Source organism: Ceratosolen solmsi, unplaced genomic scaffold (assembly GCF_000503995.2).
Source record: "Ceratosolen solmsi marchali unplaced genomic scaffold, CerSol_1.0 scaffold30, whole genome shotgun sequence".
Taxonomy (NCBI): domain Eukaryota; kingdom Metazoa; phylum Arthropoda; class Insecta; order Hymenoptera; family Agaonidae; genus Ceratosolen; species Ceratosolen solmsi.
Window position 1 is genome coordinate 2777133 of NW_011948421.1, and position 17283 is coordinate 2794415.

At 28.6% G+C, this 17283-nt stretch overlaps 1 protein-coding gene across 2 annotated transcripts in view; it reads right to left on the reverse strand.

Moving 5' to 3' along the window:
* The window catches only part of for (cGMP-dependent protein kinase for), a 73176-nt gene that overhangs the window by 21874 nt on the left and 34019 nt on the right, over nucleotides 1-17283 (reverse strand). Inside the window, exons 1-2 of one of the 2 annotated variants that reach the window (XM_011498476.1) lie at nucleotides 15806-16130; nucleotides 10961-11127 (exon numbers count right to left, since the gene is read on the reverse strand). In XM_011498476.1, coding sequence (XP_011496778.1) covers nucleotides 10961-11127; nucleotides 15806-16128 — 490 coding nt within the window. In that variant the 5' untranslated portion in view covers nucleotides 16129-16130. Of the gene's footprint in view, nucleotides 1-10960; nucleotides 11128-15805; nucleotides 16131-17283 lie in introns of those variants that run through there. The other variant, XM_011498477.1, reaches the window with a different exon arrangement.

A 17283-nucleotide genomic window follows, 5' to 3' on the forward strand; every position in this document is an offset into this window, starting at 1 on the left:
CCCCGGGCCCCGCGGCGCCCCCCCCCCCCCAAACCAAACGTGAGAGAATGAGCGAGAGAGCGAGTGATGAGATGGTACGTATGTGGGTGCGTGCGTGCGTTCGTGCGGTCGTATGAGAATTATAGGAGGGAGAGGGAGGGATAGAAAGGAGATAGAGTGATAGATAGAGAGGGGGGAGGGGGGTGGGAATGACTGAGTGAGTGAGAGAGAGAGAGAGAGCGAGAGGGGGCGGGAGGGGGAGAGAGAGGGAGAGCAAGCGAGAAAGCGAGGAGAGGGAGTAGTGTGAGAGACGAGTGAGAGAGAGAAAGGAACAGAGGTTCTCAAGCGACGGTCGGCTTCCCGTTTGCTCCAGCCAAGGTCGGCGGCGGTCGCAGCCGTCGGCTACGGCGCGCAACCCGGAGCTGGAGCTTTGTTCGCAGTCGCAACGGGCTAAGAGAGGGGCGGTGTAGAGGGATCGAGAGGGCCGCACTTTGTTCTGTACCATTCTCGACGAAGGGGCTCGGCCCATGTCGGCTCGAACGCGCGACATTTGTCACACTACGGGAAAGCGGTAGTCGGGGCACGAGGAAGTAGTCGCTCGGTCAGCGATTTAGAGCTCCTCGTTACGCGTCCCCGGCTCCGCGTCCCCAGCCCGACTTTCCATTTTCCATTATTGAAGAAGCGCGAGCAAACGAGGGGACCGGGAGAAAGCAAGGCGACGATGCGCCCACGCGAATCCCCTGCTTTTTGCACTCTTACTCTCCTACCTAAGCCAACCTCCAATCGAAATTGCCCACTATCTCTGAACTCCCCCCCCCCCACAACAACTCGTTCACTGTCCTACGCTCGATCTTACGAACGGGTCGTTGTGATTTTACAAACGGGGTTTTGCACGGCCATTGCTTCGGAATACTGGAAACTCTGACATGTAGAAACCTATCAGTTCCTAAAAAAATTAATTTTTAATGGCATGAAAATTCGATTACCTCGTTTACGTCGCGTGCTGCGCGCTTTGCACGACCCCTACATGAGAAGCAGAAGAAAATTAGCATCGATAAGATAGCGATATTGGCGTATAACTACGACTACAAAATAATTTATTGTAAATTATTAGAGATTATTCATATTGACCAGGCGAATTCAAAGTAAGAAGCTCATTTTGAAAATCGAAAGCCATCTTCCGTACTTTGTTGCCGGTTAATCGCCTGTGAAAATTGCTTTAGTAGTAGACAAATGAAATTTCTTATAGACTATTCGACAGCTACAAACGTACACAATGCACATGAGCAATCCTTTGTACTAAAGATATTTTCGAAAAGTATTGTTTATATTATCTTAACGAATGAGCGTGTTGGTTTAATTAATATTTTTTAATTCGTTGTTTGCCTTTCGAGAATAATGTAAGTCTACGAATGCACATTTGTTCAAAAACAAAAATTCAGATGGTCGTGAAAATATAGATTCTTTTCTATGTTTTATTTAATAGATTTTAAGGATAATGAATGAATGGTTTAATGATAATTTAATGATAATAATGAATAAGGATAATGAATCGTCGGCTCCTATCGTTTAAACGTTTCTATTTTCCATACAACGAACTTACACTTTTTCTTTTTCAGGCTCATAATTTTTGTCACTGTTCATCCGTTTTATTCCGCTTATTATTCTCGAACAAGAATGAATATTAAATTAAATAACAATGACGTAGTAAAGAATTTTATAATAGACTTTTTTTTAATAAATTACAGGGACTAAACAACCTATCGACGAGTCATAAACATTCACAAAAAGTAAATACGAAAATTGTGTATAAAAATCACTTTTAATTATAATTTACATTATAATTATTCGTAAAGTTATATTTAATAATATGTTTCAATAAAAGAATAAAATAGATTTCTCATTGCACACGGTTATCACAGATATTTGTTGGTGTATTTGTAAGGTTCTTTCGTCCTTATCCTTAAAAGGAAATCTTCAAAATATCTGCACGATATAACTATAATAAAGGCATAATTTACGTTTAAAATAGTGAATTTAATTAACAATTATTTACCTTCAACGTTTACTTCGTCATTGAACATTTTACTATTTCTAAACACTCTTTAAACGTATTATATGAGAAATATTTTAAAATCGAATAACGGTCGAAATCATTATTATGCAATCAATTTTTATGATTCAAGCATAAAGAGAGAGAGAGAGAGAGAGAGAGAGAGAGAGAGAAAGCCGATTTACCAAACAAGAACGCTAGTTATTAAATAACTTAGTGGTTAAATTACCGCTTGTTTCTTCCATATTATGCTCGAATACTTCCGTCAAAATATAATTCTAAGACAAAGTAAGATGCTGTTAAAACTTATAATACTGACTCCTATATACAAAATCCTTATATTGTTAATAATACTTGACGTCAAAAATCCATAACTCACATTTATCCTTAAAACTATTTTCAATTCTTTTTCTTTTATAATTCCGATAAATTATGGCCAATAAATTTGCATATTTGAAGAATGTAATTTTTCGTGGTACAGCTTATAATTACGGACCAGAAATATTTTTAAAAATTATTCTTCATAAATGTTTAAGATTATTTTTCAATAAATTCTTGCATCTTTAGAGACTACCGTTTTTTTCCAATTTTATTATAATCATCATAATACAGTTGTTTTAACTTTTCTTGCTTGAAACTATATACTAATATTATGTTGAAGTCGTTCTCATTATTCGAAAGATTAGAATATGATATGAAAAATGGTCACCATTAGATGAGAAATGCATAAAAAAGGCTTAAGATAGATAAGAATAACTATAAACATATGCATTAAATAATTGGATATAACATTTGGAATTAAAGTAATATTATATCTCAACATATTGTATTAAATGAAAAATTTGTGCAAGCTCAAGGCTGAAATTTACCTCAATTTTCAATAATGCTCTATTAGATTTTCAAATAAATCGAAAGATATATCTTTATTAGATGAAATTCAATAATATAAAGATTAATTATTATCCATTTGTTAAGAAATTTGTAGATACTTATAATTGTTATTTATGTAAAGTTCCTTTATTTAAAAATTAATCTTAATTAATACATTTTTTTTAATATTTTTTTTTTTCGCAATTATTTATAAATATTCTTAGGTCGAATTTTAATAAGATTTAGTTTAGTAATTTAACTCAGATTATTCTCTCTGGGATTAGTTTCGATTTCATAAGATTTAAGATGTATTGCGTATTATCATTTTCTGCACAGTCTAATTAAATCATTAAAAAGAGAATATGATATTATTAATTTGAGCGGTATTTCTTTTAAATATATAATAATTATTTTTAAGTTTTAAAGTTTAAAATAATTTAATGCTAATAATAAAATTTGAAAGAATTCCTAAATTACAAATAAGAATTATTACAATAAAGAGGTAAATAAGCTTTTTTTTCTACACGTGCGGTACTTAAATAAAAAAAAAAAAAAAAAAAAAAAAAAAAAAATTAAATCAAGCTTTCTTTTTATTATGTTTATAAAAGTAATATTATGCGAGAGAAATGTTTCACAGCTCCTTATTATTACTAGAAACAAGTCCAGCAAAATAATATTATTTAATATTATTTAATTTTCAATTATTTTTTTAATTTTATTTCACGATACTTATGATGTACACATTTTTCATTAAAAACAAGTGCATTACAAACATCGAGTGAAACAAAAAATCTAAAAAAATTCAATTTTTAAATACTGTTATATAAAAAATTCATTTTATACGAATAATTTGTTTTATTTTGTTCTTTCGGAACTTCAAGCATTATCACGCCGCAACAATAATAGCTTCGTATAAATAAATTGATACCTATAAATTATAAAAAGTCGGTATTGCAAAGTCGATAAATCATAAAAGGATATCTTAACAATCCCAATAATAGACTGAGATCAAAATAGAATTTTTCCTTTAATACAAACGAGATAAAAGGGACCCTATTGAGTTTTTTCGAAATACATGCATTAAATTCAGGTATTGATATTAATTCCAAGGTCAGTGAATGAATTGAAATTCAATTCTTGCAACATGGTAGAAACTATGTTTTGAAAGAATCAAATTAATATGAGTTATAAGTTAAAATACATACCATCTCTAACGTATATATTAAATAGTTTGAAAAATCTGAATTTCTTCTTAGACAATTTAAATAAGTTGTTATATATATTTATGTTTATTTATTTATTTATAGTTAGTTTGTAAACAAGATTTAGTCAGATTCGCATTACCCGATACAATATTAGATTAGATAATAATTTTATTATTTATGTTATTTTATTAGATAAAGAAGGGGAGGAAGTCTTGCGTGTTTAATGAAACATTGTACAGATATATTAAGCTTATTGTAGATAAATTTTTCAATTATAAAGATTATTCTTACTACTAGTATTGAATAAAGTAAGAAGTAAAATAATTAAAGGGCAAATGATACCAGTAATCGTAAATACTAATTCAGATTTATTGAAAATAATAGTTATTTCAGAAAATTTTGTTATAAATCACGTATGACATTAAGTAATACTGTTAGATTTATGAATTTTTTTATTTAAGTAGAAAATTAATAATAAATAGAACATTATATATTAATGGTTAGGATTGAGCTTTATGTAGCACTTTACAAATTGTGAAAATGACTGAAAAATATTGACATTGAACAAGAATTCGAGACTTCAGAATTTGCGTTTTTAAAATTTGACAAATTATTATCGTTACTAATATTAATAAACATAACATTGTTATATCGATGTATGCATACACTTTAGAAATGTATTTAATAACCACACGACCATACATTCAATTGACAAAATAGTTGATTTTTCATTGGTACTGGTATTTATTATTTATAAAACATTTATCTGAATAGTTGATTTAAAAATTAAATTTAAGAAAAATACAGTCTTATCAGCAAATGTTTGATAAAGTTATTTAATAAATAACTAAGAAATTATTTCAAAATCTTTCACTAATTATTTAAGAAATTTTATTTATAATGAATTGCAATATCAAGTAATATATTTAAAGTATTTTGTAGTAATGATTATTTGAAAAATAATCGTCAAAATTTTTACCAAACCAATATAGCTTCAATAAAAACAATAATCACAATATAAACATACATAAAATAAGACCCTTATCTTTACTTTTAACATAATATGAATATCTTAACATAAATTATTATTTATATTTACTCAATTCGTTAACCAGCTAAAAGTATATAATTACTCTAAAGAAAAGTCTCTTAAACCAATACAAAATACATGGTATCTTATTGATAAAAATTATTAGGTTAAGCATAGAACGAAAATAATTTTACTTTATTTTGTAAACAATGTTATAATGTTGATATTTAATGGAAAATTGCTTGTGTTAGTACGAGCGAGTCGGTTTTGTTGATCAATCGCTTAAACACATGCAGCAGTATGCATTTGTTCGATAAAATTGTGTCCTTAACCGTGCTTCACAACATTCACAAGAGCCAATTTAATTAAGTTCCTGAATATTAATAAAAATACTTTTCATCCGCGTTGAATGATTAAATCAAATACATTGAGGCTTATGTATTTAATAGATTTACGATGCTTCAATAGATTTAGCTATCATGAACATTCGAATATTCAAGTTTGTAAAGTAAAGAAACATCGTCGAATAGATGGGATAATTTATAAATAGAAGCATTTTATCTGCAGAGATAAAATCGACTCTGATTTATTTTAATCTTCTAATTGACTGTGCACTAACTCAAAGGATGATTTTTTGAGTTGAAAAACCCTTGAAAGATAATTATTACAAAATGTTATTAATAGCCCTATTCCCCCTAACTGAATTACACTTTTTACAACGACTATTTTACCACTTATTCTTTATAATATACAAACAGGAATTATCTAAATAATTTTATTATATAAGCTTGTTTTTACTTTTTTTTTTTATAATTGTTATTCTATAATCTGCATATAACATTCAATAATTTTCAATAAGAAGCTTAAAATAGTTGTAAATAAATAATACTGGTATCCATAGTTGTATCAATGTGTACGTGGCTAAAAACATTTCAAAATTAAGACCCAAGCCAGAGAGGTGATTATTGCAAATATTTGGTGTGGGAGGAAATAAATACAAAGATGAGAAATCATTCTATTAAAAGTATAACTAGCAATTTGTCTACGTTTCCAATCATTCGTGTCACATGTGATTTGAAAGATGAACCTTGGCGATCTCGTGTGATTTGTGCCATTGTAGTGATCTAGAAAAGTGTGCGTGTTAGATAAGACGGAAGATAAGACGCCGTAACGTCAATTCCATTGATTTTGCCTTGGGATGCTCGAGGCACCGAAACTTAATATAGACATTATGCAAGAAGGACTTTCGATCAACCGAGATCCACTATAGAAGCGAGATCTTTTACTCCGTGTGATATTATAGATGCAACGATGAGTAGTTGTGGGCACCACCCACGCACTGAACTAAGTTAATCAACCGCAACGTATATACGTTGTCTACGTCGTTCAGGGTCACTCGTGGCACCCGAATTTACTCGGTAAGCCTCTTTTAATAAATTAATATTTCACGTCTTCTCATGGCATAAGTAAAGGGACTTTCAAACGCGCGGAACCTACTTTAGCTGTAATTTGCGTAAAAATTACAATTAATATTGAATACAAAGTTTTCTTAATAATATGTAAGGAAATAGACTTGAGCTTTAGATTAATTTAAGACTTAAGTCATGTTGCAATCAATTGCTAGACTGAAATTTTATATAAAATTATTTAGAATAGAGTCTATTCGATCTAAGTGAATTAGATTACAATTTCACGTACCATTTCAATGATTATTATATGTATTTAACACACGTGTATTTAACACACATGGACAAAAAAAAAAGGAAAATAACGCAAGAAATAAATAAAGTTAAAATTTTTAATAAACACGCGCGCGCGCGCGCACATATTCTCTTCTCTTTTACAGTAAGTTTAGGAGCATGAAGAAACTTATCCGATATTATAGTAAACCGTAGCTATACTATAATAATTAAAAGAGACAATTCAGTATTAATAAAGTGGCATTTAAATGGTAATTGTACATTCATGCGTATATTCTAGAGAATTCAGAATGAAAAAAATTGAAAGAAAGGAAAACTGAAAATACTAGATTTAATCAATGATTCATCAAATAACCTTTAAAAGTGCTATCTGATCTAGTAATAAATTCTATCGGCTCAATTCAATTAATTTCACTAGTTAATTATTACAAATATGGTTGTTTGCCAAGTCACATATGTATTACATGTGGAATAAAATCTTTTCAATGTTATAAAAAGAGGGCGAAAAATTCTTGTAAAGAGATAAGTGCTTAGTAAGTAGCTGCTGCCTTGGAACAATTTTTTTGACACGTAAACAGATTATCGCACTTCGTTTGAATATGACAAAGCAAATAAAATAATTATCCCAATCCCGTGGAGAAACACGAGCTTAGTCACTGCATTATTTAGTTTTACCCGCTTTCCATGCAACATGTATTACACAATACGTATATTGACTCACATATTTATTCCTTTAAATTGAAGGGAAAAAAATATCTCGAATTTGTTTTAAGTATTCGGTTGAGTAATTTTTTCCAAAAAAAATTAAAAATTTTATCTTTTATATACTTAAGTGAAAATATTGTTGTTCTAGCTTTTCTTCTCAAAATGTGCTAACATAAAGCAATTTAACTAATATTAGCATAGAAAAAATTAGAATAGTCATATTTTTTATGCATATACATAATTATATATTTATGCACTTAATACACTGAAGAATCTCATTTGTTATTTCCTATTAAACATCATAATGGCTTTAACACGCAATAACCTATGTAATATTAAGAAAAATATCTATGGCCTACATCGCTCGATAATTAATTAATTATTTAATAGTTTAACGATAACAAAGCATTAAATCACAATGGTACGAGTTGTTTGTTATAAAGGTAAATCATTTAATTTTTGGTAAACTATTAATTATAAGTATAATCCTTATGCGTTAATTTATGTCCATCTACCTGAATAATTTAAACGTTAGTTTTTCTTTTAACAAGGAACTCGATGACTATTTTTATAAAAATAATCAAATTTACCTCCTGTGTCAATTTTGAATCTCTTTCTTATTTTTTATAATCACTTTTCTGTTATTTAAAAATACAAGCTATAATACACGTCCTTTACTTCTTTTACTATTCAAAATTTAAACTCTTTCAGTTTATTTATATAATAAATGCTAATTGCTAGTACGCACTGTTAACAAAATTTATAAATATTTTACCGTTTATTATAATACCGTTTATTATAATTAAAATTAATTTATAATATTTAAATAGTGCTTTATATAATAATGTATTATTTATTTATTCTGCTTTTGTATTTAAATTAATCAATCTAGATATTTTATCTTTATTTAAATTTACAGATACTAAATTTTATTGCTCTTTTTTAATAAATCATTAAATATACGTTTGTGCGTGTGTGTGTGTGTGTGTGTGCGCGCGCGCGCGCGCGCGTGTATGTATATACATACATTTGCATGAGGCAAATAAAAATTATCGTTAATTTATAATAAAAATTTTTTCCGTTCTTTTAAATAGAGATTAATAATAATTTAATAAAAATTAACGTACAATTAATAACAAGAGTTATTTAAAGAAATATGAATCTGTACATTAACTATTTTCTTTAAGAAACAATTACATAAATCTAAGATTGCACAGCTATTTCAATAATATGTAAATGATACATAATTATAATGTAGCTAAATTATAATGAAACTACATTAAATAATCTCCACAAAAATATGGAAATACATATATATATATATATATATATATATATATATATCTGTAAGTAATATTGTAAAATATATTCTTTGAATAATCATTTCACTTGAATCGATTTATAAATACTTTATTTCAAATATAATTAACTTTCGACTCAACATTAAATCAGTAATATTATATGATACGAAAGTAAATAATGGAATAGTAATCTTACTTAATGGTAAATTACTTTACTAGTATTAATTATAATTATATGAATAAGAAACAGCGATTATTTACGTAAGGAAAATGTAATTTTATTAAGACTATTTATTTATGCGTCAGCTATAAAATAAATAATTTATTTTAAAAATACTGATTTATATAACTATACAGTCAAATGTATTAAAAGATTTAGATACCTGCGACTATAGTTCTTAGAAATGTTAAAAAATTTCGGAAAACTGAAAAATATTTATTAATAATAATTTATTTATTTTGGAAAATTCTAAAGAATATCATATATATATATATATATATACATATGGTTTATCTAAGAATTCTACATATTTAAGATAGCAATGTCAAAGTTAATAATAAATCAAATAAATATAATCAAGGCCCTATAAGATTTTGATTTAACTAACTATTTGCGTTAAGCTTAGTGAAGAATATACAGAATAAATAGTTATATTATAATATAATACAACAATTAATTAGATAGTTTTAAATTCAAAGTATTAATTGCAAATAGATCGAGCCATTTGAATTAATAGAATAGAAAATCTGTCTTTATTGTTACGTATTATTAAATGTAATATTCTTAAATTACTCAATTTTATTGGAATATTTCATGAAGGACTAATGTATATATAATCGAATAATCGTATTTTACTAATGAATATCCATGTTAATGCGAATGAATACTTTGATAATGTATTTACATGACAGCTGTTATAACAGTTATGCATCATGAACTTTATACCTAAAATATGTTCCCTTATATTTATATTAGATAATAGTGCAAATCACAACATTCTCAGTCCTTGATGAAGAAATGTATAAAGCAGTGTTCGTTAACTGAAGAAAAAGTATCACACGACACAGCATGAGAGACGCGATGGTTGAATCATTTGCCCTTAGTAACGTGCGTTGTTCGCAGTTGATTAACGTTTGACGTTTTTTTTTATTTGTTTTTTTTTTCTTAATGCCCATCCAGTCATTAATTTGATTTGTAATTGACACTATTTTTTAATTATTTTCCAACGGCGATACCTCGAACAATCCTCGACTGCGAATCGTGTCACTAAGAACGAATTGAATATTTTCGTTTATGTTTATTTAACTCTTCCATATTTTAATACGGAACCCGAAACTTGAAAGCTGCGTTCAAAGCAAAAAGTATATTTGACTTATTACCTCGGCATTATTGTTTCAAAAGAGGTAAAAGGATAATGAAATGTGCCTTGAATCTCCAATCTTGAATCTTACATCAGATACGAGGATTCTTATGTATTTTACTTCGTTATGTTTGTTAATGAACTTATTAAATTATTAATCAGTGAAATAATAGAATATAAATAAAATACAAATATTACTATTGAAGAAAAGTAATATTGGGATTTACAATAAGGAGAAAATTGATTAATTTAATTAAGCAAAATAAAATGAAATAATTTTTGAAATGATTATCAAAAATTATTTGATTTAAGATTTAAAGTTTTACATAGCTGCGATATTTCTATTTTTAAATATTTATAAAATCGAATGAATAATTATTCATCCTTTAAATATCAGTTCCATTACGAAATACCAGTCACGAAATATAATCAAGATATATATATATATATATATATATATATACTATATTTCGAAAATGAAAATTTTTCATAGAAAATTCATATTAATTTGCTGATAATATATATGTAAATTGTGATAGCGAATGATATTTGTAATACATTATGAACATTCTATTAATTAAGTAATGTAGATATAATTTGATATATGGAGAAATAATTACTATAAATGATATGATATAATTATTTTATATTAATTATATTATATAAAATTATATAAATATTATATAAAAATATAACTAATAAATATATTAATCATATATAAATATGATATAATTAGTAGAATATAAAGAAACTCACCTTCCATAACAAAAACAATTGAGCCGACATCTCCTTCGCGAATAATTATTGAACCAGCAGGAAATGTAACAGGATACATACAGTCAACAATTTCACGAATTTGTGTGAGTTCCAAATTCTTCATAAAATCATTATCTAAAATCGCAGCCTTTATCAGCTCACGAGACCTAAAGAATAAAGCACAATTATTATAGTAATTTACCTATTGTGAATTCAGTAAAATAAATAAAAATATTTTGAATAAGCGAGTAAAATTATAAAAGATTTAAAAATTTCTCTTTCAAAACAAATTTTAGTTGTGGAATAAGGTTATTTCTCTTTATATTTTACAATCATTTAATAGTAAGCATTTATTTAAAAATATTTAAACATTATTTATTAACAAAATTTTCAAACCATATTAACATATTACCTAACAGATATTATATTATGTATAATGTAATATATTTTATATTTATAATTACATTATTTATAATTAGATAAACGTCCGTATCATAAAACATTTACTATTGATAATATTTATTATTGAAATATTGATTCTCAATTTGTAGTATGTATATATATATATTATGATTGTTAACACTAAATTATTTATTTCTTCTTCTTCATAATTCGCTGTTTCGGGAGTTTAAAATTTAGTACTTTGCATTATTACATGATTACTATTGTATATAATGATCGAAGCTACTGTATATTTTAATAATAAAATTCTTTTTTTGTATAAGTTTATTATAATAAATTTTTATTTTCAGATTATAGAAAATTACAACATTTTAAATGAATGATTATATAAATCAATATATAATTGAGCTAAATAAATAAAGAAATAAATAATTAACTAAATAAATATTAGTATGATTTAGATATTAGGATGACATTAGGATTTTTTTATAAGTATATTATTTAGGACAGTACATAAATTAATCCATCCAAATGTAAATTTGCAAGACTTTTACAATATAAATGCGCTTAATGATAATAAGTTAAAATTTCTTAATATATATATATATATATATATATATATATATATATATATATATATATATACTATAACATTTATGCACCACAATTAAAGATTTTAAAATTGTTAAAAAAAATATTACTATATTAGTTCACAGAGTCTCATTACATTAGACAAAATATATATATTGAAACATTCATGCACCACAATTAAAGATTTTAAAATTGTTAAAAAAAATATTACTATATTAGTTCACAGAGTCTCATTACATTAGACAAAATATATATATTGAAAAAAAAAAATAATATTATTTCAAACTTGTATATCAATTTTTTTCTTGCTGTGCAAATTGAAGTATTTATGTCATATAAAAGATATAGAAAGATTTATTCAATTTATTTCGTGCAATTAATAATAAAAGTACAAATATTATAAGTTATTTATATTATTTCAATTTTAATGTGTTTTACATATTAGTTTACAAGTCATACATTCTTTACGTTTAGTCGATATTTTATCTGTAACGATACTTAAGATTTTCAATATTATTTTTGTTAAGATTTTGGATTTTATACATTAATAAAGGCTTTTTTTATTACTCCCGGATATTTCACTTTTCTTTACAATTAAAGTAAAATCTTCAACAACAACAACAACAACAAAATATATATGCAACTTTTTAGATTTAGAATTTATGTAAACTGAATTTTTGTCATATAAGGCCATTTTTACTGACTGAAGATTTAATTGATAAAATTTCTTCTTTCTAAACAAATTAACTAAAAAATACCGGCAGTGCTTAGATCAGCTAAAAATTATTTTAACAAAGTGCATTTGCATAATTTAGAGAAGGTTCATCGTCTATAAGATAATTAATGTGGCATTATCATTTTTATTATGAAAAACCAAATAATGCTCAGAAGAAATTCAATACGAAGATATTCTTAAAAATTATTATAAAGTTATTCTAACTAAAATTTGTTACATTCTAATATCTCTTATTTAAATCCCCTATTTATGTTACAAATATTATTTTAAATAATTGCTTTTTGAACCGGCAATTCAGTAAAGATTTATATATTTTCATCTGCATCGAAATGAATTTAGTCTGTTTCCTTATCTTACTGTTAGTTTGTTTTGAAAATTAAAATATGGCAGTTAAAAATAATATATATTTAGAAACCCAATTTTTATAAATTGAAACAATTAAAAATATTTCAATTGTTTTTCATTTGTGATTAAAAAATATAGAAATAAATTATTTAGAAATAAATGGAATAATAAATCTTAGACTTTGCCAAATGTATGGCATGTAATGGCATATAAAAAATTGAAATATATATGTATCATCAGATTTTGTGTGTGGAAAAAACTTTTAAAATACTTTATTTTGATAAAAATTTATATATTGATATTTGTATCTTAAATGATACAATATTTTCTCAATTTAAAGAAAATGTGAATGCATGTAAAAATGAGTTAATTGCAATTTACATGCGATAAATTTACCAGTTAATACAAATTTTAATTAAATTTTTAAATACTTAATATATAGAAATTATCGAGTAAAACCTCGATCTTTACAAATTTTTGAAAAGACACATTTTTTTTTTTAATAATGTTATATGCTTTCATAAAATAACAATTGCTTATCAACTTAAATTATTTATAAATTTAAATGTATGATTTATGTATAACGTGATTATTCTCTTGTGAAAGGTACTTGAATAAAAAAGACCAGGAGCCCTTGGTTTAGTTGATGTGTAATTTTTAATTTTTCTTCGTCATTATTATTTCAAGTGATAATCAAATATAATTCATTAAATTTAGTTTGTATTTTGTTTGTAGCTAATAAAGACAATAGTACAACAATCGAAATGCTAATCCAATGAATATATACTCGATAGATCAATCCGATCAATTTTGCTGCTCATAAAGATAAACGATTAATATTCGTCTTTTTCTTTAAGTTAAACAAAAGTATCAGCAACTAGAGAATTTATTGTATAAATGATCGTAATAATATTTAGATGAGAGCCGTAATAAATATGTGGTTTACGTGTTATTTGTTGAAATAACTTTTATGGCTTACTTATTCTTATATATTTTTCTATAAATCATTGAGATTTATAAATTCGACTCTAATATATTCCGTAAAATTTTCAACGTACTTTGAGCTGGACTGTAATTATTATTTGCACTACTCGAAAATCTTTTGAAATATGGTGTGTTAAGAAAGTTTTCGTTTACTTAAGTTGAAAAGTATTCTACTGACGTATGAGAACGAGTAATGAGACTTTATTCACGAGTATTAAAGTCGCCGAATAAAGTTTAAAAAAAAAAAAAAAAGATGTACACATTTATTGATAAAGATCGTGACTTGATGAGAAAGTACGTGTGTTTCATTATGATGTATCCAAGAGACGGTCATATGTTTTTAACGATGCCACCAATTTATTATATGGGCAATGCGATATTATGATTATATAGCACGAATTGTCTGTTCATGTATCTTTTTGCACTTTGCAGTATATCATTGACTTATTATATCATGCACCACACATGATTTTTTTTTTTTGGACATTAATTTTGGCAAATTATTACAGACCTTACCGAAAAAGTTATAAATTTCATAATCAGCGATTAAAAGGAACTTTTTGTTGAAGTTTCATTGCACCCTTATCGACTTGCAAACGAGGATGAAACTGAGGATCATTGTTTATTTATTTATTATTTATATGCTTAATGTAAGTTTTTATCTGTATCCATACTGTTATAGGAAGAATTTGTGAATAGCTATGGTGATATTGTATTTAAAAAGTCTATAATTAATTCAATTTCTTAATAGCTATTTATGAATATTTATTAAGAACGGAGAAGAAAAGTAAACGAATCCAAGTATAAAAATAGCACATTTATTTTCTGAAATACAAAATAACGTTAAAAAACGTAACGATAACTGTCAATTAATAAGCTCAGCGTGTATTCATTAAAGCTTCAATAAAAAAAAATAAAAAAAAAAAAAAAAAATCGAAATATACATATACTCAGGGTATATGTTTTAAAATGACAAATTATGAGTAAATAAATGTATTTAAAATTATGAAATTTGACGTTAAGAGTGGAGAGGAGAGGGTGTCAGAATGCGCTAATAAAAATAAAAATCTTTTCGTTTAACAATCATACTTTTAACGCCAATTAACATTAACATTATAAGCTTCATACATTGGCTTTGAATTATCAAACCTCACTTATATATATATATATATATATATATATATATATATACGCACACATGACAATATTACATCTCATTCTTCTGAATTTAGCAAAATATAACAATAAGGCAAATAGATGGAGATGTAATAAAACATTGGACTAATAGCGCTTAATGCACAGAATTTCATGCACTTTTCAAATCCGAAGGCCTTGCTAACAATAACAGACAACTTATTTAGCGTTACCAGCCCCGAGAGAGAAAAAAAATCGAGATCTTTTGATGATTATCGAAAAAAGCGAAAAATATATGTAAAATCTTTCAAGACGCAGACCTGTGCGCCTATCCATCCATTTGGAGGCTACGCAGCACCTGAATTCTTAAACTAGATAGAATGCTCATCGAAAGCCCAAGTAATAAATAAGCAAAGGGACAATCGAAAATTGCAATCTTTGGTAAGCCGGAGGTCGGACTTTAGTAGGCGAGAATAAGAGTTACCCGGTGGCCCAGTTAAATCAAGTTAAAACACCGTCACGTTTAATAAACGAGGGGACGATTAAAAATCGCGTCATTGGCTCGACCATCGATAAGAAAGATTAAAAAACAAACAGTGCTCGGTACTCTAGAAAAAAGACAACAGTCGCGAGAATCGTCGCGTCCGTCGTACCTTAGAGGCTTGCTGAATTTGCGTATGGGCTTAGAGTCGTTCCTCAGCGGTTCCGCCGATATGGCGAGCCTCTTGAGCCTCCGGTCGGGATTCAATGGTCCGGTGACGATGCCCAAATCGACGATCTGCCGAAACTTGTCGATCTCGTTGCGCAAATAGCGTATGGTCGCGTCACGCTCCTCGAGGGCGCGTTCGAGGCTCTCGACGGCCTCGTCCTTACGCCTGAGCGCCTCCGTTCGCTCGTGGAGGAGACGCTTGAGGTCGCGCACGGAGTCCATCTCGGTGCCTGCACCTCGCGACCGCGTCGCCGGGGCACTGGGCATTCGGCACTCGACCGCACCGTTTCCAAAGGGCAGCTATCCTCCGCGAGAACCGCGGCTTTATTCTTAAGGTCGTTCGAGGTGAAAGGAGCCGTCAAGCGCTCCTGAACCGCCTCGCGCTCGCGCCCTACATAGCGCAATGGGACGCAATAGATACGCGCGCGTCTCCTTCGTCGCTGTTCTCGGGCGACGTGGGGGAGAGCGCGAGGTCGAGTTGGAGGGAGGCACGGATCGAGGAAAATTTAGCTTCCGATCTTAGCCTTGCCCGAGACGCGCGTCCTTCGCGCAAACTCTCTTCGCTCGTACCGCCCCTCGCGTGTCGCCTTCATTCCACCCTCGATTCGTGCGTGCGTGCCTGCCTGCGTGCCTGCGTGCGTGCGTACATACGTACGTGCATCTGATGCATTGACGACGAAAAGGACGGACGGGTAAGACATTATCGACGTTTAATCGGGAGCCAAGTAACAACTCGTTGATTTATAAGTTATGGCAATTATGACTGACAACGCGCGCCTGAAGTTACTGCGCCGGTGCTTTTTTTTTTTTTTTTTTTTTTTTTTTTTTTTTTTTTATTGGAAATTCCTTTATTACGAGTGCGTGCAGCGGGATAGCCGACGAGTCCTTGTATAGCGAGTTCCAGAAAAGTGAGAAAGCCGCAATCCGCTATTCTATGCGAGCTCCTTTTCCATTTAAGGCTGCCACAATACTTTGATAATTCGCCATTGATAAATGAGATGTCATCGAGGTATAATTGCATGGTATGCTGCTCGTATTTTCCACGTAAATTCACATTTTCAGCCTGGATATTTGTGTATTGCACAATACGTTCCATCAACTCACGGCAAACTATGAGCTCAAAATTTTATTGTCATTGTAACGCGATTGTAAACTCATCGACTATTATTTCGCTTGACTGTTGTCTCGAACTAAAACTCGCGCTGATGCACAAAAGTTGTACGATTAAAGCAAATACTGCTTGGTGAAAAGATAAATATCGGTATTATTGGGCATCTATCGATCAATGCATCTATCATCGGCTAAATTGACTTGATCAAAAATGACTTTAAGGCAGCGCTTAAGAATATTTTCTTATCTTTGAAATTAATGTAATGTTTATTTGACGATATTAAGCTAAATTGAAAATCGAATTCACCAACA